Source organism: Eleutherodactylus coqui, chromosome 1, assembly GCF_035609145.1.
Source record: "Eleutherodactylus coqui strain aEleCoq1 chromosome 1, aEleCoq1.hap1, whole genome shotgun sequence".
NCBI classification, from domain to species: Eukaryota; Metazoa; Chordata; class Amphibia; order Anura; family Eleutherodactylidae; genus Eleutherodactylus; species Eleutherodactylus coqui.
Window position 1 is genome coordinate 193,743,856 of NC_089837.1, and position 22,995 is coordinate 193,766,850.

The following is a 22,995-nucleotide window of genomic DNA, read 5'->3' on the forward strand; positions in this document are numbered from 1 at the left end:
GTTGCACTGATGAGCTCATTTTTATCCGGTACGGGTCAGAGAGTGAGTTTAATGAGTTCAACTTGTTTACTAATGGTTTTACATTTGTTTTTTTCTGGCAAAACCTCCTATATGGACACTGCATATTTGGATCGGATTTTAGGACATGAAGCTGGAAAAATCATAACAAAAACATATTTTAATCTGGTGGATGGAAATAGTTTTCTCCATTTTAAGAGTGGAAGAGGAACATTCCCTTTAACACAGGAAGCGATAACACTTCTCGTTTGTACAAGCGCACGAGTAAGTGCTGTGCCCACTAATTTGCTTGCAGTTGTTCGTGCAGAATGTTTTAGGCAGGCAGAGAATTGTTCACTTCTGGTTCAGTGCTCACATTTCTACGTGAAACACCAAGCAGGGAGTGCTTAGACGTAACGAGAAGGGAGCGAGACGATGATGATTTGTATGCAGATTGAAACTGAGCAACAAAAGAAAAGCGAACAAAAAGTGTACAATGGCTCACGTTTAAACGTAATAATTATCGCGCACTTAGTTTGTTTGAGCGATAATCGTTATGTGCCCTTTAGGACCTTAAGGCCCATTGAAAGATTTATCCAAAAAGGCTATCCACAAAAACTGATAGATATGGCCCACGAGAAAGCCAAAATGGATCTCTCCACACATAGTAATCCAGACTATGATAGGCTTGATAAATATAGTTAGAATTTTATCACTACATATAACCCTCACCATAGAGCAGTACAGACGGTACTTGAGAAACATTGGCCCATTATATTACAGGATGCTTAGCTGACCAAATATATTCCAACCAATCCACAAATTAGAAGGGCATGCACAAGGAAATCAAAAACAATTTCTGCTGCACCCTTTTTTCTTAATTAGTAGGTTGTTACCGTTGTGGGATTCATTCCCCCCCCCCCATTTTTCATTTTTAGGTTGCCACCAGCAATTTTGGGTCCACACCTCTGCAACCCCATTCTTATTATCCCCCTTCGATCGTCCCACACACCAACTACTACACCCATTCTCCCACCCCCAAAATAGTGGTTATCATGTTTTATCTCAGTTCTCCTACATTACTTCCTATAAACGTTAAGCCACCTATTTTTCTTATTAAGTGTTAGATGGGTATAGCCAATAGTATTTTATATTTTGCTTCATCTTTTTGAATCCAAAAACTGTATTCGACATTAGAGTTTATAATTTTATATTATGTATATAGATGTACAATATGTATTTTATGCATTTTTATATACAGGTGTATTCTTTTTTACATATAAATTATGCATTTCCATCATGAAAGGGACAGCATCTCTATAAAGTGAAATTCAGTATAAATCCTTATGCAGAGAGCTCCCCCTAATGGTCTAAAAGTGGTTGCAAGGTGGTAAAGTAAAAGAAAAAAAGGTTTAAAAAAAAATGAAGAAAACAGACCAACAGATGCATGTTAAAAAAACTGAATTCAAAACAAACCATATAAGTTTTCTCTTAACGCTAAACTACCGTGTTTCCCTGAAAATAAGGCAGCCCTGAAAATAAGACACCCCCTGAAATATGCAGAAGTTTCAAATATAAGGCACCCCCCGATAGTAAGGCATAGTAAAGTGTGCAGGCAAGTCATCCCCGTTGTCTCCTACCTCCAGATGTATAGGTAGATCTGCAGACAGTCTGCTGTTATCCTGTCCCTGCAGTGCTGTATGAGTGTGCTGTTGTGAGTCCCCTTGCTGGCTGGAAAAGTCCATACTGTACGTTCTGTTCCTGCTGTACATGTCTGCTGTAATGAGCTCCCCCTGGTGGCCGGAAGCTGCAATACCATTCCTGCTTACAAGTGGTACAGGAACTTCTGTCTGCAGACAGGTACGTTACTTTACAGCCCTTATTTTTTTATGGCTCTGTGTGTGAGTCAGGCAACCTGTGTGATTCTTAAGGCTGGGTTCTCACAGAGCGTATTTCCAGCGGAAATCTCGCAGTTTGGCCACAGCGATAAACAGTGAGATTTCCGCTGGGAAAGCGCTGCTTCAAAACCCACGGCACCCAGCCGCTTGTTTTGAAGCGACCTGGCTGCACGCTTTTCTGTTTCTGTGGCCGGTGAATCCGCACCACAACACCGGGTTTTCCCAGCTTTGCCGTGACAGATTCGCTGTCCCATGTGGACGAGATTTCTGAGAAATTTCGTCCACAAAGCTGGCCAATTGAGGGATTAGCGGCCACAGACGGATTTGCTGCGGCGAAATAAGACACCCCCTAAAAAAATAAGACGTAGCGCATATTTGGGAGTAAAAATTAATATAAGACGCGTCTTATTTTCGGGGACACAGGGTAGTAAAATCCAAATTGTTCTTGAAAAAATGAGGCCTTACATAGCTATATTGATTTAAAAATATACATTAAGTTATGCCTGCCAGAATGTAGAGGGGTGAACAATTTTACTCGTCTTAAAGCTCAAAATCAGCTACATTATTAAAAGGTTAATATACATTATATTTAAGGAACTAAAATAATCCACTAACCATATATACATGAGACAAATTCAGTATCTTGATTATCAAAACTGTCCCATTTCATTCTGCTAAGATCAGTATACATTGCCCGTTAATGACTTATGATGGATGTATGATCGGGTGCAAGGGTCTGTATGTAGCCAAGTCCACTTCACAGCTGATTCTGACAGATGACAGCCGCGAACAACAGCAGTGGTCTGAGCTTGCTCTGATTGTGTCTGTCTATTTAATTCCCACGGTCAATGCAGATCACGGCATCTAGGTGGCTGGCCGGAGAAAGCCCCCTTATGGCGTCCCATCAGCTCGCCCACGACACAGTCGCAGGAAGCAGGTAAACTCGCTCCCCCTCCCTTTTTCCAGCTCCTATTGCAACCCATGGAAGCTCCCTGTGATTTCCGTCAAAAGATAGGACATGGCCTATCTTTTGACACTGCGATGAAAAGTCGCAGCTGAAAATCGCCGGCGATTTTCAGTTACGACTTCTAGCCACGAGAAAAAAAAAAAAAAACTAATTTGAATGAATGCATTGGAATCCAATGCTTTGCAGGGTACTGATTTTTGGATGACGTTTTCACGCAGCTAATAGTTGTGAGAAATCGCTTGTGTGAAAGAGGCCTAAAGTTGCCTTGACTTCTTACCTCTTGAGTTGAAATGTTACTGGTTAGCTCAGCCACTCTAGATGAAGAATGTTCTAATGCCTGTTTGCAAATGAGCTTTTCCACCTCTCTCTGGTGTGACTGTTTAACCACTGCAAGCTCTTTAGCTGCTTCTTCTTTCAACCTGCAAATCAACGGATTGGATGTTTTAGTGTCCCAACAGGAGGATTAAGAAAGGAATCATCCATAGCCGAATCATTCATTATCAACCATAGCCGAGATCTTAGATGCCTATCTTCATTCAGGTCAGAATCCGAGGTAGCCTCGCAAATTTCACCCCTCGAGGAGGGGGTCGGATTGTGTCTCCATGGGGACTAAGTGACATGGTGATGCAGGGGACCAGGCAGACTGCCAAAGCAAGAGGGCCTAGTCCACTTTTGGGGTCTACCACAGGAGAGGTCATGCATGGAGGACTAGTTTCCATCAGACATGTTCAGGAATGGTTGACAGGCAGTGCAGTCCAACCTGTCTACGATTGTGACAAATGCTTTAGTAAGGCCTGACACCACACAGGACAGGGAGCACACATATTCTGGTTTGGCAAATGATGGACATTGGGTGGGAAGCGTGACTAAAGATGGTTCAACGGTAACCTGCCTCGATGGAAGACAGTTGTGACAAAAACGGCCTAAACTATCTGCATGTAAATTTTGTATTGCAGTGAGCACAAGTAAAATATGTAGCTCTGGCTGGATCCTTCAGCTCTGGAGGGCATGAGCAATGGGTTACAGCACTGCTGTATAGGTCTGCTGCTATAGGCACTGCAGGAGGAGCAATAGGGGAGGGGAGCTACTCGGTCTAGAACTGGTCTGAAGAAGAACAGACATCCAAGTAGCTGCTGCACTCAGGGGGCTGTGAGTTGTTGGGAGGCACTACTGGTCTCAGCAAGTTGTGTTTGAGAAGTGCTGGACCTGGTGTATGGGCTTGGAGAGGAGCAAGGTAGGAACCAAATAGACGTCGGATTACTGGCTTGCCGAAAGAGGATGGGAGAAAAAAAGGTCCTCCCTGAAACATGGCCACGACTGATTGGCCAGAGAGATTCCCTGAGCCCAGCCCGCTGGAAGTGTCCTAACTAGGCCTGAAGCTGAAGCCCGGAGTAACTGTTGGAGGGAGGAATACACCAGTGGAATCACATGGTCACAAGCCACACCAAGTCTCGCAGTGATCAGCAGCAAGAATCCAGCCCCACATTCAGGGAAATGGCATTGCTGGGGCACCGCCACTCTCCACCAGTCCCTGGAGGGTGTAAGGGCGGTGCGATGAAAAAAGCAAGACAACGGGGTGCTTGAGGAGAGGACCCTGTGGGGCCAACCACGACATTCAAAAGCTGTCTACTCCCCCAGCAGGAACGCTGGGGTGACGCCCGGAAAGGAAGTTGCAGACGGGGGAATGGGGGAGAGAGGAAAAGACTTTCGCTGCTTTGTGGCGGTATTCCCTCCTTGAAAAAGGGACCGAGAACCTTGGTCTCAGGTACCAACAGTGCTAGGGACTCTCCACCTTTGTCCATGCCACACGAAAAAGAGGGTGGTGGTAGTGGTGGTAAAAGGATTTGGTCCCCTTCAGACCTGCATGCAGATTAAAGAGAGAGAAGGGGGAGGTGGTGAATGCTAACCCTCCCTCGTAGACGGAATACTCACCTTTCCGCTGTGGGGTATTACAGCTCCAGAACTGCAGCAATGTGCACCTGTGTTCACCTGCCTTTGCACAGGGAGGGAGTGCTGTGGATGGGTCCCACTATGGCTAGCTGGTCAGGTTCAAACTGCTAGACCGTGTCTCCTTGCCTTGTGAGGGTCAGGCCGACAACAGAATGGTTAATTCCAGTCTGTTTGCCTTCCTCGTTGGGGGTAACAGGACTGACGGAGAGGTCTACCTCCTACAGACAGTTAGTTTGGTGCCTGCAGAAAGGGTATGGCTAGTAGGAGGAGCTAAGACTTTTTTACTTCTGCTTCATCCTCCAATGATATGGATGGAAAAGTGAAATAACCCTTTGATTTCTTATCCCCATTTTAAGTGACAGACCAACACTATAAAATACCAGCCATTTACAATGGAAGCCATCATTACACTACAGACTGCTGTCCTTTTTAGCTGGGAAAGCTGTAGTCTTTTTTTTTAATGGGGCACATATGACTTTTTGATTACTGTTAATTCAATTTATTTTGAATGCCAGGGTAACAAAACGACAAATTCTGGCAATGCGTTTTTTTTTTTTCTTACGGGGTTCACTGTGCATGATAAATTATGCAATATTTTAATATTTTGGACTTTTACAGGGATAACAACACTAATGATATTTTTTATGGGCAAAGTACAATATACTGTAATACAGTGGTGCCTTGACATACAAGTTTAATCTATTCCGAGACAGAGCTCTTAAGCCGAAAAACTGCTATGTCAAAGCACTTTTCCCCCATTGAAATGCTCCATTAATGCGTTTCAATTCATTTCAATGAGGAAACTAACTACAAGTTAAAAAAAAAAAAAAAATCGATACTCACCTACCAGTATTTCAGTACTGCAGCAAATTGCACTTTTACTGTCAGCCTTTTAAGGCTGCATAATCCATGACAGACCTGGGAGCCATCAAAAGGCCCCAAACTGCCATGGCAACCTGCGATCGAATCGCAGGTGGGCAATAGTGGCCAGCAGGCACTTAAAAGGTTAGCTCCAACCAAACCTGTTTCAAGAGATAACTTTTTAAAATTTTTATTCTTCCATCAGTGTACCTGTACGAAGGCTCGTTTCTCACAAGACGAGTTGTATTATTCACTTGCCCCATTGTGGGATACACTGGGGATGTGCATGAAGACATTTATTACACAAAAGAACATATTGTGCAGGCGGTCATTAAAGCATCAGACTAGAATGCTTACCTTTCTACAGCATATTCCGCATTGACCAAAGACGTTTTATAATGTGTAATTTGTTGGTTCATATCTTCAGTTAATTTGAGCAGTTCAGATTCAAGTCTCCTATTTTCTTGCTGCAAATCAGAAATACGGAGATCTGTGAAAGTATCTGGCTTATACAATTTATCATCCAGCATTGCAGGAAAATGTTCCTTCTCTATTGTGCTTCCACTGAGAGATGGTAAACCACCAGTAGTCATATCAGAGTGCTTGTTCCCTTTACGGGCCGTGCTTGAATGGTGTTTGACAGAGAGCATCATCATCCTTTCCTTTTGAAGCCGCTCCACGGTTTTTGAAAGTTCTTGAATCTCCTTAGTTTTAGAAACAAGTTCCTGGTTAAGCAGTGCCAGCCTTGTGTGATCACGAATCTCTTCCACGGTAGTATTTGACTTAATATTTCCTTCTTCAAGTGCCACTTTATGGTCCAAAAAAAAGTTCTTTTCTTTAAGGGTCCCAATTTCTTTTTGTAAACTCATTACTGTGGCGTGATGAGCATCCTTAACTATAGAAAGTTCTTGCTCAAGAGCTTTAACCTTTACTGTGTTGTCTATATTCTTTTGTGGTTCATTTAGGCATCTCTTAGCTAGCAACTCCTCAAGGTCATTTATTCTGCATTCATATTGTATCTAAATAGAAATGAAAATCGTCATTCTAAACGTTTAGTAACAGCATTTTACAAGATTTTTCAGACATACAGATGACTTTTTCACCACTTCATAGAATATTCCATTTCTGAAGCTTTTAAGGCTAAAAGGCGGCCTTCAAATTCATTGTGCAAAAAATGATTCAAGAGAGCCCTTCATCGATGGCTCTGTTCACATAAGCGTTCTTTTTTTCTTCATCTCTCTGGGAATCTATTATTTTTGACCGCAAGAATAGCATAGCATACAGGGCTATTCTTGGTGTTAAAAATACCATAATTCCCACAGAATACCTCATGGGCCAATCATTTAGTCGATGGTCAGGATTGCAGATCCCATTTAGATTGCAGAGCCCATTTAGCAGTCATGGATGGCATGGTTATGAATAGAAGCCATGGTGACAATGTAGACAGAACCTTACAGCATTAGTGAGCAATGTTCAGAAAACCAGAAGGGGGCTCAAATCAAAGAAGATTTAGTCTTAAGGCCTCCATACACATAAGATAGTTGACCAGTCCTGACGAAATTGTTGAGTTCAGTCAGCTTTTCTCTTATATGTATGCAGGCATTCGGACTCTTCCCCGACAAATAATATCAGGGTAAAGAAGGAAGCACACTGAATTTCAAAACCAGATCCATTTGGTTTGAAGGGAGATAGACCACCAGAGGTGTCCGACAGTGTTCTGTTGCAATGGGTGGTGGTGGGGGTACAAATTTAATAATATGATGGATATGTTATATGGGTCACTTGATAAATTTATGTATTTGATAGAACTTTACAGGTGCATTCCCTGTGTTCTCTGAAAGAAGGGATCACACTACAAGATATCAAGGAAAAAGCCTCTTTTTATCTAAGGACATTATGTAATTATGTACTGACAAATAATTATTTTCCAGTATGTTTGATGTATATGGTGATACATGATGATTTAATTGTTGGAAATACGAGAGAGAGAGAGAGAGAGAGAGAGAGAGAGGTTGAGGGTGGGAAGGGGGTTAGAAATGTAAGTTTATGTTTGGAAAAAATGATAAAACTCTCAAGAAAATACCGTATATACTGGCGTATAAGACGACTTTTGAACCCCGAAAAATCTGCTCTGAAGTCGGGGGTCGTCTTATACGCCGGTAATACACAAAAAAAGTGTAAAAAAAAAAAATCATTACTCACCTCCCCCGGCGTTCTGTCGCGCTCCGGCAGGATGTCGCTCGCTCCTCGTCCCCGGCGCAGCATTGCTTTCTGAATGCGGGGCTTGAAATCCCCGCCTCCAGAAAGCTAATACACACGCCGTCAGCCAGTTACAGCCATTCAATGACAGCATTGAATGGCTGTGATTGGCTGAAGGCGCACGTGTGTTAGCAATCACACCCATTCAATGATGTCATTGAATAGTGTGATTGGCTGAAGCCACGTGTGTTTTAGCCAATCACAGCCATTCAATGATGTCATTGAATGGCTGTAACTGGCTGACGACGTGTGTATTAGCTTTCTGGAGGCGGGGATTTCAAGCCCCGCATTCAGAAAGCAATGCTGCGCCGGGGACGAGGAGCGAGCGTCATCCTGCCGGAGCGCGACAGAACGCTGGGGGAGGTGAGTAATGATTTTTTTTTTTTCTCCACTGTATTACCGGTGAAAGTTGGGGGGTCGTCTTATATGCCCCGTCGCCTTATACGCCGGTATATACGGTATTGAATTTTAAAAAGAGGAAAAATGTGGTAATTGATGAAGCCTTTTCAAGAGAAGAGCTGGCTGCTATAGGTGGTGGTTCCCAATTGTGGGTCACCTTGACATCCATACACCCAAAAACAGTAGGCTTTTTGCTTTAAGCTTCACTGAAAAACATGTTTATGCAACTAAGACTGAAAACCTTTTGAAGCAATTTATGTTAAAACGGCTCTTCCATAAGTAGCTTTTCTAATAGTGCAACAATAAAACAGGATTGCAATTCTGAGCTTAAAATGACATTCTGAAAGAAACTCCAAGAATCTGTAATGGAATCAAAGTTCACCTTAACTTTCTGAAAATGCTGCTCCATGCTCCGCAAACTTTTCTTAGCTTCTTCATCTTTGCTTTCAAGATCATTTTCTAATTTTTGTATCCGTCTTTCCAAGTAGCCTGTTGTACTAGTTTTTGATGGCTTTTCCGTTTCAGACACTGCCGCAGCAGCAAACATGAGTGCAGGTATGGAGTTGGGGTGTCGTCTTTTAATAACCGCTTCCATTTCTTTAACCTGTTCGCAGACACAGAATTTGATGTTGGTATACATAACTTTAAAATCGTAAGGTTACATAGCAGAAAAATAAAAAAAAAAGTTAAAATAAGCTCGGGGTGAAGTGGTCATCCTCTCTGGAAGGCCCCATTTAGATGACAGAATTTGGTCAGTATTTGTAAGGCATATCCAGGATTGAATCCAAAAAAATGGATACGGTGCAAATTTTTCTATTGTACTTTTTCTCTGTGGTTTGGCCTCCAAATATTGATGCAGAATACTGACCAAATGCTGACATCTGAATGGGGCATGAACACTAGAATTCCATATGTGAGCAAAAGTGTGATTTAGTGACTAAACTTTCAAACTATTTATATGTCATAGTGACATATCAGAAGTTTTGATTGGTGGGGTCCAGATGCTGAGATCTCCACAGACTGCTAAAATCATGGGACAACAGCACTCATTTAATCGTCTCTCCTGAAAGAAGTGTATGGGATCAATATAAAGTCTATGAGTCCGTACACCACTAACTGAATACAGTGGAGGAAGTACAGCAGTCCACTGAGTGCTTCTGCTACTTCATTTTAGCAAATGGTAAGGTGGAGGTCTCAATACCCGATTCACCGCCCATTAAAAACTTCTGCCATCTAAGAAGTTTGCAGAAACTTTAATTATTCTTTACACAGGCATTAACTTGTACAACTTGCCTTCACGTTTAGATCACCTGCTTATCACCCCTCATCCTAAATATCTGCGGATCTGAAAATTTATTAACAAACCACTACTCTCAGTTTGAGCACATTTGTTTCATGTCTTTCCTCAAAATGATCAATTCTTGGTTATACAGAAATCTCTATATAATCTATGTCACCATATGCGGAAGATATACACCACGCAAGTTCTGAACTTCCCTTGTACTGCCAATATCTGCAAATGTTCTTCATTTACAGTACTGTGCAAAGGTTTTAGGCAGATGTGGGAAAAATGCTGTAAAGAAAGAAAGCCTTTAAATATTGAATGTTAATAGTTTATTTTTTTCAAGTAACAACATCCAAAATGAATGAATGAAAGAAAAAAATAAAAAATAAAAAAATAAATCACACCAAATTAGTGATTTGATTTAGACCACGCTTTTGCCTTCAAAACGGCATCAATACGTCTAGGTAAACTTGCACAAAGTTTTTGAAGAAACTCTGCATGTAGGTTATTCCAAACATCTTGGAAAACTAACCGCAAACCTTCATAAAATCATAGAATGGTAGAGTTGGAAGGGACCTCCGGGGTCATCGGGTTCAACCCCCCTCTCAGTGCAGGATTCACTAAGTCATCCCAGACAGATATTTGTCCAGTCTCTGTTTGAACACTTCCATTAAAGGAGAACTAACCACCTCCTGTGGTAACCTGTTCCACTTATTGATCACCCTCACTGTCAGAAAGTTTTTTCTAATATCTAATTTGTGTCTCCTCCCTTTCAGTTTCATCCTATTGGTTCTAGTCTTTCCTTGTACAAATGAGAATAGGGCTGATCCCTCTGCACTGTGACAGCCCTTCAGATATTTGTAGACAGCTATTAAGTCTCCTCTCAGCCTTCTTTTTTGCAAGCTAAACATTCCCAGATCCTTTAACCGTTCTTCATAGGACATGATTTGTAGACAGCTCACCATCTTGGTAACTCTTCTCTGAACTTGCTCCAGTTTGTCTACGGCATGTCTTTTTAAAGTGGGGTGCCCAGAACCGGACACAGTATTCCAGATGAGGTCTGACTATGGAAGAGTAGAGGGGGATAATTACCTCATGTGATCTAGACTCTATGCTTCTCTTAATACATCCCAGAATTGCGTTTGCCTTTTTGGCTGCTGTATCACATTGTTGGCTCATTGTTGTTCAATCTATGAACTATTAGTATATAAAAGTCTTTTTCACATGTGTTGCTGCTTAGCAACATATACTATATCTACCGCATTTACATGATCAACCCAGTCAGTGATTCTGTCTTAGAAGGAAATTAGATTAGTCTGGCATGACTTGTTTGTTACAAACCCATGCTGGCTCTGGTTAATTATTCCATTTTCATCCAAGTACTTGCATACATGCTGTTTAATAATTTGTTCAAAGAGATTTCCGGTATAGAAGTCAGGCTCGCAGGCCTGTAGTTTCCTGGGACCACCTTCTTCCATTTTTTTGGAAGATAGGGACTACATTTGCCCTTTTCTAATCTTCTGGGACTTCTCCTGTTGTCCAGGAATTTTCAAAGATTACGGCAAATGGTTCAGCAATTATCTCCGCTGCTTCCTTTAGTATCCTAAGATGCAATTCATCTGGACCTTGGGACTTGAATTCATTTAAGTTAGGCAAGTGTTTCCTCACAATCTCTCTGCTTACAGATGGTCTACATTCTTTTATTCCCCCAATAGCACAGGGAAGATCAGTTGATGTTACTAGTTGATCTACTTTCTGAGAGAAAACCGATACTAAATAGGAATTTAAAAGTTCAGCCTTCTCAACATCATCCTTAACCAATTCCCCATTTTCATCTTGTAAGCATCCTATAGCATCTTTGACTTTTGTTGCGCTTTTGACATACCCCCAAAAACTTTTTGATTGCTTTTGGCCTCTGTTGCAAACCTCAATAGATTATTAGCTTTAGCTTTTCTGACACTTGCCCTACAGTTTCTGCAGACCGCGTTATATTCTGCTTTAGATATTCCCCCCCTCTTTCCATTTGATAAACATATATTTCTTCCTTTTTAACATGTGTGCAAGTTCTGTGTTCATCCATTCTGGTCTCTTTAAATGCTTCCCATTATTCCTTCTTGTATAGATTGCTAATGATTGTGCTTTAAGACTCTAATTTCTCAATATTTTCCAACCTTCTTGGACATTTGTGTCCTTAAGAACATCCAGCCATTGGACTCTTCCTACCCTCTTTCGGAGTTCATTAAAATCTGCCTTTCTGAAATTCAACCTTGAGGTCTGAGTTTTCTCAGGTCTTCCTCCCCTTTTTATACAAAATTCAAAGATAGCATATTTGGATAAAGGATAGCATCCTTCTGTGGACGTAGACTTGCTCAAATCCTTCCGTTTCTTCATGTAATTGCAGACAGACTTGATGTTGAGATGAGGGCTTGTGAAGGCCATTACACCTCCAGGACTCCATGTCCTTCTTAGTTATGCTGAAGATAGTTCTTAATGACATTGGCTGTATATTTGGGGTAGTTGTCCTGCTAAAGAATAAACTTGGAGCCAGTCAAATGGCTGCCAGATGGTACTGTATGATGGATAAGTATTGGCCTGTATTTCTCAGCATTGAGGACACCATTAAAGGGGTTGTAAACTCTTGATGGCCTATCCTCAGGATATGTCATCAATAATAGAATGAAGAGGGTCTGTTGTCCAAGACCCCTGCCAATCATCTGTTCTCTAGGTCATGCGCTCTTGCACTGAGCTGAAGCAGGAAGCGGACAACTCCCCTCCCACTGCAATAGTCAGGCTTGGTACTGCAGGCCAAGTTCCCATTGAAATGAATGAGTGCAATACTAAGCTCGGCCACTGCAGTGAGAACGGTGCTCTCTGCTTCCTGCAGAAATCAGCTCAGTGCATAAATGCATCCACCCAGAGAAAAGCTGATCGGTGGGGGTTCCGAGAATAGCCCATCTGTAATTTACTGCTAGACAAGCCCTCCAATCCTGACCAAATCCCCCCACTGCATTTGCTAAAAAACAGCCCCAAAATTGCAAGGAACCTCCTCCATGCTTCACTGTTGCCTGCAGATACTCAGAATTGTGTCACTCTCCAGCGAACAAACTGGATTGATGCATCAAAATGTAAAATATTTCGCTGTAATAAAAGGCAGAGTACCTGCTATCATTTTTCTGCACCTCAGTTCCTATGTTTTCGTGCATAGTTGAGTCACTTGGCCTTGTTTCTGTATTGAAAGTGTGACTTCTTGGCCACAATTCTTCCAAGACGACCACTTGTTGGCCAGACTTCTCAAAATAGTAGATTGGTGTACCAGGGTCCCATGGGTTTCTGTTTGTTCTGTGCTGATGACAATGCTGGACATGTTCTGATTTCAAAAGGGAAGCAAGAATTATGTGTGTTTCATCTGCTGTAACTTTCCTTGGTCAATTATTGCATATGTACTCCTCAACGCTGCCCTTTTCTTCGCGCTTCTTCAAAAAACTTGAACAGCACATCTTGAAACCTCCATTTGCTTTGAAATCTTTGCCTGAGAGAAGCCTTGGTGATGCAGTATAACTACCTTGTGTCTTGTTGCTGGGCTCAGTCTTGCCATGCTGTATGACCTGTGACATGAAATGGTCTTCTATATGTTCACCTTTGTAACAACTGTTTGTTTTAGTTAATGACTATTTCAAGCTATATATGAAAACTATGATCATTATCACCTGTTTAGTATAATTGGTTAATCATTGACCTGACTATAATCCTGGACATTGTGCAAATGTATCTAGAAGAACTGATGCTGTTTTGAAGGCAAAAGATTGGTCAAACCAAATACGGATTTGATTTGAATTTCTCTTTTGTTTGTTCATTTTGTATTGTTAATTGCCAAAAATAAACTATAACACCTCTTTGAAGTCAGCACCCCATCTTTCAAAAAAGTTAATTTTTTTATAAGTTCTGGATGCACCCCAAAGAGTTCTAGAGTTCCCAATTAATTTTAAAAATAGTTCTAGCGAATTAGGCAAAAAAATCAACAAATGTATCTCTGCGGTGCTAACTTCCAAAAATGATATTACTAAATCAGCGAGAACTTTGTAAATATGGGTATTAGTGCTTTGAGCAATAAGAGTTTTCTTCAGAACTCTTGAGGTGCTACCCAGAACTCTTATAAAATCGCGGGATTTCCCAAAAAATTATTTACAAATAATAACTGAAATTGTTTTGATCCAGCATTTGAAAATCAGCGAGAACTTTGTAAATATTGGTTCTAGAGCTTCGAGCATTAAGAGTTTTCTTCAGAACTCTTGAGGTGCTACCTAGAACTCTTATAAAATCGCGGGATTTCCCCAAAAATTATTTATACATAATAACTCAATATTTTTTGATCCGGCATTTGAAAATCAGCGAGAACATTGTAAATATTGGCTCTAGAGCTTCGATTATCAAGCGTTTTCTTCAGAACTCTTATAAAATTGCGGGATTTCCCAAGTTTTTTTTACACATAACTGAAATATTTGGATCCGGCATTTGAAAATCAGCGAGAACTTTATAAATATTGGTTCTAGAGCTTCGAGCATTAAGAGTTTTCTTCAGAACTCTTGAGGTGCTACCCAGAACTCTTACAAAATTGCGGGATTTCCCAAATTTTTTTTTACACATAACTGAAATGTTTCGATCCGACATTTGAAAATCAGCGAGAACTTTGTAAATATTGGTTCTAGAGCTTCGAGCATTAAGAGTTTTCTTCAGAACTCGAGGTGCTACCCAGAACTCTTATAAAATCGCAGGATTTCCCCAAAAATTATTTACAAATAATAACTGAAATTTTTTTGAGCCAGCATTTGAAAATCAGCGAGAACTTTGTAAATATTGGTTCTAGAGCTTTGAGCATTAAGAGTTTTCTTCAGACCTCTTGAGGTGCTACCCAGAACTCTTATAAAATCGCAGGATTTCCCAAAAAATTATTTACAAATAACTGAAATTTTTTTGATTCGGCATTTGAAAATCAGCGAGAACTTTGTAAATATTGGATTTTTATAAAATCCCGCGATTTTATAAGAGTTCTGGGTAGCACCTCAAGAGTTCTGAAGAAAACTCTTAATGCTCGAAACTCTAGAACCAATATTTACAAAGTTCTCGCTGATTTTCAAATGCCGGATCCAAAAAGTTCAGTTATGTGTAAAAAAATTTTTGGGAAATCCCGCGATTTTATAAGAGTTCTGGGTAGCACCTCAAGAGTTCTGAAGAAAACTCTTAATGCTCGAAACTCTAGAACTAATATTTACAAAGTTCTCGCTGATTTTTAGATGCCGGATCCAAAAATTTCAGTTATTATGTGTAAATAATTTTTTGGGAAATCCTGCGATTGTATAAGAGTTCTGGGTAGCACCTCAAGAGTTCTGAAAAAAACTCTTATTGCTCAAAGCTCTAATACCCATATTTACAAAGTTCTCGCTGATTTAGTAATATCATTTTTGAAAGTTAGCACCGCAGAGATACATTTGTTGATTTTTTTGCCTAATTCGCTAGAACTATTTTTTAAATTAATTGGGAACTCTAGAACTCTTTGGGGTGCATCCAGAACTCATAAAAAAATTAACTTTTTTGAAAGATGGGGTACTAACACTGGTAACACCTCTATTTTTGAAAGTAGTTTTTTGACTCCTGCCAAAAGGTTTTGCACAGTGCTGTATGTACTACTGGATATATCAGACAATAAAATTATATAGTTAAGCTGTTAATGTAGATCAGATGACAACTGTATAATATTTATGATCCCTAACAGAGGGTGCCATTGAGGAAAGCATAGGCTCTACAGGACAGACGGTTTCAGAATGATCGTATTGCTCTTCTCTGAAGACGGGTGATACACGCATCTTCATACATTCACTGACTTTCTCTGCTCTATTAAAAGTAACAAGAATACCTTACAATGCTGACCACGTACAACATTAAGGGAACAGTTACTGAAAGTTTAAAGCTTACTTTAGTAGAAGAAAACAGCCTACTAATATTAGGAAAGGTGTTAAAGGCTTCTTCTTAGCAATAATGAAATCCTACCTGCCGCTCAAGATCTTGAATACGTTTTGCATCTGTAGCTCTGTCCTTTAGACGATTCTGTTGTTGAACAGATTGATTTCCATGATCATGTCTTAGATTTTCAACCTTGTAAAACAGAAAAAAAAAGTATTGAATCTCAGCAACTTAGATTTCCATCATACCACTAGCACTAAATTCATAATTGCCCTACACTTTCTCACCAGACAACCACTTTAATTCAAATTCATATTAATGGCTCAAGTCCACCAGAGTGAGACTCCCTCACCAATTCTGGATGTCTGCCCTGGTCATAGAGGTAGGTCTCAAGCAGAAGACCCCTTTTTGAAGTTCATATGGCCTAATACAGCACATGAAAAGGGACTGCACAAAAATGAATATAAGACACCAATTTTACGTGGATTATCAAGTATTTTAAATGAACACCAGTCAATAAGATCAGCACTTGTTTAATTTTTCTACACAGTCCGACGACAGCTGTATTGCAGATGATCGATCATATTAAAGGGGTTGTAATAAGTTTGCTTTTTCTCATCTATCTACAGGATAAAAGTCAACAAATGGAGCTCCAGTAAGATAATTTGCTTATTCCAGATGCATTCTCAAAAAAGTTACTGTGAGTGGGACAATTGCTAGGTTTAGCAAGGTCTAGCTGATCCGGTCTCATCACAAGAATTTTGGACTTTTAGAAGTTTGGAAGTAGATATCAACTGACTATGTACAACATGGAAGGGGAGAGAATGGCTTAGGAAACGGTACCAGTCTCACATCGGAGAACAACAAAGAGGTACATCAAGAATTGATTTCGTCCACAACGAACAGTCTACTAAGCATTAAGAATCTTCTTAGTTGGAGAAAAAGAAGTGTTGTAATGAAGAAAAGGAGAGAGGTGGTTGTGGGGAATTCCCTATTGAGAGGAACAGAAGCAGCTGTCTGCAGACCTGACACCTAACGAGAGGTGTGCTGACTTCCAGGTGATAAATCAAAGATGTGTTCGATAGGCTGTCAAGACTCTTCAGTCCTAAAGTACATCACCCATTCCTAGTAACACACGTAGAGACAAATGATACTGCAAAAAAGGACCTTGCAACTTTCTGCAGAGACTTTGAAGACCTCAGCAGGAAAGTCAAGGAACTAGCACAGGTGGTCTTCTCATCCAATCTCCCAGTGGATGCTATGGAATAAGGAGATTAAATAAGATTCTAGAGGTGAACAACTGGCTACATTGATGATACAGTCAGCAAAGATTTGGATTTCTAGACCATGGAGTGAATAACCTATATGATGAACTGCTTGCTAGAGACGGGATTCACCTTTGTAAGGGATTCACCCTACAAAGACAGGAAAGCATAAATTTGGTGGGCGCCTTGCTTCACTCATTAGAAGAGCTTTAAACAAGAACAATATAGGAAGGGAAGTGAAAGGCCAGGTAAAAATATAGAAGTAATGAATACAATTGATAACCTTGCTATTAGAAGTGGAAAGAAAGAACAAAAGACACAAAATTCAGAAGGAAAGTAGAGGAGCAAAAGACACTGATCACAAATAAAATGTTTCTACACAAATGCACAGAGCATGGGAAACAAACAAGGAGAATTGGAGCTCCTAACACAGGAAGAGAAATATGATGTCATAGGCATCACAGAAACTTGGTGGGATGAAACACATGATTGGAATACAAGGTTTAAAGGATACAACTTATTTATAAGAAACAGACTGAAAACAAGGGGAGGAGGTACTGCGTTGTATGTTAGGAAAACCTTCATCTCCACAGAGATTCAAGATTCAGAGCATGATAGTTCTGTAGAAACGGTTTGGGTAAGAATACAAGGAGAGAACAACAGAAAGGACGCCATTGTGGGCATTTACTATAGGCCACCTGGACAAGTAGAAGATATGGATGAACTCTTTCTACATGAGATGGCCAAGCTCTCAAAATAGCATGACATAGTAATTATGGGAGATTTTAACTATCCAGACATTTGTTGAGAATCTCTCTCAGGTAAAAGTAATGGATCCAACAAATTCTTATCCACTTTTGCTGACAACTATCTTCCGAAAGGTAGAAGAGAAAAGAAGGGGATCTGCTATTTTGGACCCAATTCTTAACAACAAAAAGGGAATGGTTGAGGGAGTAAGGGTAGCTGAGTCCTTAGGAGACAGCGATCATGCCATCATTGAATTTTGGATAACAAGGGGAGAAAGACCTGAGAAGAAATATTGTGAATTACGATTATTAAAGCACAATTGTTAAGAATCCCTAAAAGAAAGAAGAATGGGAATCATTTAAAGAGACTAGAACGGATAAACACAGAACTTATATGCATGCTAAAAGAGAAAAAAATATATGATTTATCAAATGGAAAGAGGGGGGAAATATCTAAAGAAAAATATAATGTGATCTGCAGAAACTGTAGGGCAAGTGTCAGAAAGGCTAAAGCTAATAATGAATTAAAGGGGTTGTCTCGAGGAAGCAGTGAATTTTTTTTTTGCCCAGTCCCCCTAATTAAGCATACATTACTAAGCCCCCCTGTAAATGACTTTTCTAGCTGGTTTGTACTTACAGTTCCAGCGTTTCAGCAACTTATAAAAATTTTCCCAAGATGGCCGCCGGCTCTTTTCCCGTCGCTTGCTGTAGCCCGACGTGCGCGCTCCCGAGACGCTACCAGCTGTGTCTCCCTGACAACCAGACGCCCCGCAGCCGCCGACCGGACCCCTGGATTGACCACGGCACACAGTCACCCACCGCCAGGCAGCAGGTAACCGGCGCAGCCCCCCCCCCCCCCCGGCACAGCGACAGCCCCCCCCCCCCGGCACAGCGACAGCCCCCCCATCACAGCGACAGCCCCCCCATCACAGCGACAGCCCCCCCATCACAGCGGCAGCCCCCCCGGCCCATCACTTACCTGGGCGGCAGGACGGCGGGACAGCTGGGCGGCTTCTCAGGACAGCTGAGCGGCTCTGCACCTTCCTCTAACAGAGGATAGTACAGAATGGCCGCTCCAGCGCGCTCCCGAGCAGTGACAGCTCGTCTGCGCATGTGCAGAAGAGCTGTAGCGGGGAGCACACTGAAGCGGCTCGTGCTGAAAGGAGAAGACCGGACTGCGCAAGCGCGTCTAAAAAAGCAAGCTGCCAGCTGCTAGACGGAACCATGGAGACGAGGACGCTAGCAACGGAGCAGGTAAGGGAATAACTTCTGTATGGCTCATATTTAATGCACGATGTATATTACAAAGTGCATTAATATGGCCATACAGAAGTGTATAACCCCACTTGATTTCGCGAGACAACCCCTTTAAGGCTTACAACAGAGGTCAAAAGCAATAAAACAAAGATTTTGGAAGTTTGGCAAAAGAAAAAAGTCACAGATGCTATAGGATGTTTACAGGATGAAAATGGCGATTTGGTTAAAAGTTCTACCTTCTCAAAATCATTTTTAAATTACTATTTTGTATTGTTTTCTCTCAGAAAGTAGATGTAACATCAACTGATCTTCCCTGTGCTATTGGGGGAATAAAAGAATGCAGGCTATCTATAAACAGAGAGATGGGGAGGGAACACTTAGCTAACTTAAATGAATTCAAGTCTCTAGATCCAGATGAATTACATTCTAGGATACTGAAGGAAATAGCGGAGGTATATGCTGAACCACTTGATGGAATCTTTGAAAATTCCTGGCGAACAGAACAGGAGAAGTCCCAGAAGATTGGAGAAGGGCAAATAATGTTCCCATCTTCAAAAAAAAAGGCAAGAAGGGGGACATAGGAAACCACAGGCCTGTTAGCCCGACTTCTAAAGGAGCATGGATTATTTAAAAAAAAAATTAAATCAGAATGTATGCAATTACCTGGAATAAAAAGGAGTAATTATCCAGAGGCAGCATGGGTTTGTAACAATCAAGTCATGCCAGACAAACCTAAATTTCCTTCTATGACAGAATCACCAATCAGCAGATACTTTACCAAAGTCAAGATATAATATATCTCATACCATCCTTATTGGAAAAAAATGACCAACTATAGGATTGACAAGGCAACGGTTGGTGGATTCACAAGTGACTGACTATATTCAAAAGAGTGGTCATAAATAGCTGCACATCCAATTGGAAGAAATACTTAAGTGGAGTACCAGAAGGCTATGTCCTGGGCCCAGTGATATTCAGCATCTTTATAAATGAATTAGAGGAAGAAATTGAGGGGATACTGATCAAATTTGCCTAAGACACAAAGCTGGGGTGGATAGCTAACACTAGAGAAGAGAGAAGTAAAAAAGATCCAGACAAGCTTGAACAGTGGATGTCTACTGACAGAATGGTATTTAACAGGGAGATATGCAAAGTTCTCCATTTGGGCAAGAAAAATGAAAAAAGCAGATACTGAATGGAAGGAATTGGGCTAAGCAGCAGCACATGTGAAAAAGACTTGGGCATATTAATAGATCACAGACTAAACATGAGTCAACAATGTGATGCAGCAGCCAAAAAGGCAAATACAATTCTGGGATGTATTAAGAGAAGCATAGAGTCTAGATCACATCAGGAAATATCCCGCTCTGCTCTTCCTTAGTCAGACCTCATTTGGAATACAGTGTCCACTTTTGGGTACACCATTTTTTAAAAAGACATTGATTAACAGGCATAAGTTCAGAGAAGAAATACCAGGAAGGTAAGCTGTCTGCAAATCATGTCCTATAAGGAACGGTTAAAGGATCTGGGAATGTATAGCTTGCAAAAAAGAAGGCTGAGAGAAGACTTAAAATAGCTGTCTCTTCAAAACAGATGCTAGACAGACATCTGTCTGGGATGATTTAGTAAACCCTGCATTGAGCAGGGGGTTGGACCAGATGACCATGGAGGTTCCTTCCATCTCTACCATTCTATGAAGTCTGATCACTGTGGGTCCCCACCAAACCTGAGAATGGTGGTCCCCTGTCCCCTTCACCTCCTCATTATGGACTCACTTCACCCCTGTAGTGAGTAGCTGACTGAACACAGCAGCAGTACACATGAGCGATTCTCATTCTTGGGTTTGGTGAGCATCTGAGTGGAGAGACCTCCGCTGATTAAACTTTTAGCACCTATCCTATACATAGAAGTCACAGAAAGCGGCCATACCGACTGATACATTGATACAAGAGGGAAGGCATATAAACCAGATATCCATCAAACATGCAGAGTCCAGACTGCTATATGGAGGAGCCAAAAACAGGCACATGTGAGGACACCGATGAGGCAACCACTAACACACTCTCTTTATAACAGGGGGGGTGGTTGCTTAGTGTCAATTTCTACACAAGAAAGTAAAATACAGGATTTCAGACCGCATGATTCACGTAGTGCAACATGCAGATTGCAACTTATTAATGTCGCCAGATTTGAAACCAGCGGGCTGCCCTGCACCCCAAAAGGTACACCATACCGACACTGACAGTCAAAGCCGCACTGCAGGTTATAGATAAATGGTGATAAGTGTAAGGTATTAGCTGATATTTTAGCTAGAATATGTCAGCTCACAACCCACGGCAAGGGTCCTTGCTTCTTGTGGGTACCTACACTAACAGTTAAAATCACAGAGAGGAAATTATCCCATAGATAGGTGCTATAAGACAATCGTAGTACAACTAGGGATGGGCATTTAATTAAATTTAATACAATTTGCCACTTCAAAATGGCACACAATTCAGAGAGTCCACTGCACTTGAGCTCACAGGAGCTGGGCCAATTTCCACCTCCTGATTGTGGTGTTGGCCCGGACTGAATACCATACCTCCCTTCATTCATTCATTCATTCATTCATTCACACAGAGCCAAACATAAGCAGGGTGCTGTTGGCATGTAAAAATGGTAGGTCAGCAAGGCAGGGAGACTAGGACCAAAACAGCAGCCAGAGGATGCTCCAGGAAAATGCATGTGTAGTGTGTAACTATGTGCATGCATCAATGTACCATATGTCATGCATGTGTGTACATGTCCACTACTGGTTTCTTAGAATAATATATATATATATATGTTCCAGCTCTTCAGTGCAGGGCTGTCAAAGGCGCTGCAGAGGAGAATACTACAGATGGGGCTGCAGAGAATGCTACATGATGTTGCGGAGAGGACAGTGTGGGTGCTGCAGCAGAAAATACTACGGGGGAGCTGTGGAGATGCTGTATATGGAGAGGAAACTACAGTAGGGGGCTGTAACGGACTGGATGAAGTGGGTAACATATGGGAAACAAATTCTTCAGGGGTAAGAACCCATCTTTCATTCTTTTACATATAGTTATAGCTATAACTCCCTCTTCTAGATAATGTCTAGACAGCCACTTGTCATAGTGGCATCTTTTTTTTTTCATTTGTTTTATTTTATTCAAATGCAATGTGCGGTACAGAATAAAGAAAAAGGGCAATTACACTGGCCAACAAAATTGTAAAAAATTTTTGGTGCCAGAAATGTTACAACTGATTAAGTGTATATTTGGCCGATTATTTACCAATATATGCAAACAGTTTCTCTCCATCAGCTATAGTTTCGGCGAATGCACATGGCCAGCCACGCCGTGTCACATCATCAATCTTATTAGTACATTTAGTTTGTCACAACCAGTAGTGAGGAGCGGTTGTGTACATTTGTTGCCCAAGGTTGTTGTGTTCAGGAGTGTACCTAAAGGCTCAACTGCCCGGGTGCAAAAGTTCAGCTTGGGCCCACCCCTTGTTGTAAATTGTTACATAGTCTACTTTGTTTTGTTCCTTGCATCACAATATTGTAGAAAGTAACACTAATTTGTACGGTATGTGTTTAATTATATCGATCATATGTGTAATATGGAATAGGGTAATAAAATTCAGTAGGTGCCTATATCACAGAAACTAGAGCTGATAGGGGAAAATGGATGGCATATTTAAAATCAGCACACGAAATATACCTTAGATCCGCTATCAAACGCTCTGTACCAAAATATGTGTTGGCCAGTGTTATTGAATATATGACATATAGTAACAATAATATTCCGTACAAAATGTAAGACATCAAATATCGCAACATTTTCCACCAATTGTAATTAGCAGTTGCAGTAATAAACTTTTAAACAGAAATAAAATTACGGCTATAACTAAAACCGTCTGTGCTGGTCATGTTGTCTCAGTGGTATCATATCTAGTCAGCAGGTAAAGTGGAATACACCTCAAGCCAGGAACCCCAATTGTGTAGCATCACCTCTTTTTACAACCGCGCATGTGCGCTTGTCCACAGCGAGCAAGAGAGAAAAAAAAAAAAGCTCGGCACCCGGTGGGTCCAATACAAAAATGCTTAAGTCCCCCCCATTGACTTCAATGGGGTTCGTTACTCGAATAG

The 22,995-nt window shown here is 41.1% G+C and overlaps 1 protein-coding gene across 2 annotated transcripts in view; it reads right to left on the reverse strand.

Moving 5' to 3' along the window:
* Positions 1 to 22,995, reverse strand: part of CEP162 (centrosomal protein 162) — a 125,647-nt gene that overhangs the window by 14,164 nt on the left and 88,488 nt on the right. For both annotated transcript variants that reach the window (XM_066605014.1, XM_066605012.1), the window contains exons 20-23: positions 15,662 to 15,766; positions 8,714 to 8,935; positions 6,031 to 6,692; positions 3,140 to 3,281 (exon numbers count right to left, since the gene is read on the reverse strand). In XM_066605014.1, coding sequence (XP_066461111.1) covers positions 3,140 to 3,281; positions 6,031 to 6,692; positions 8,714 to 8,935; positions 15,662 to 15,766 — 1,131 coding nt within the window. The remainder of the gene's footprint in view (positions 1 to 3,139; positions 3,282 to 6,030; positions 6,693 to 8,713; positions 8,936 to 15,661; positions 15,767 to 22,995) is intronic.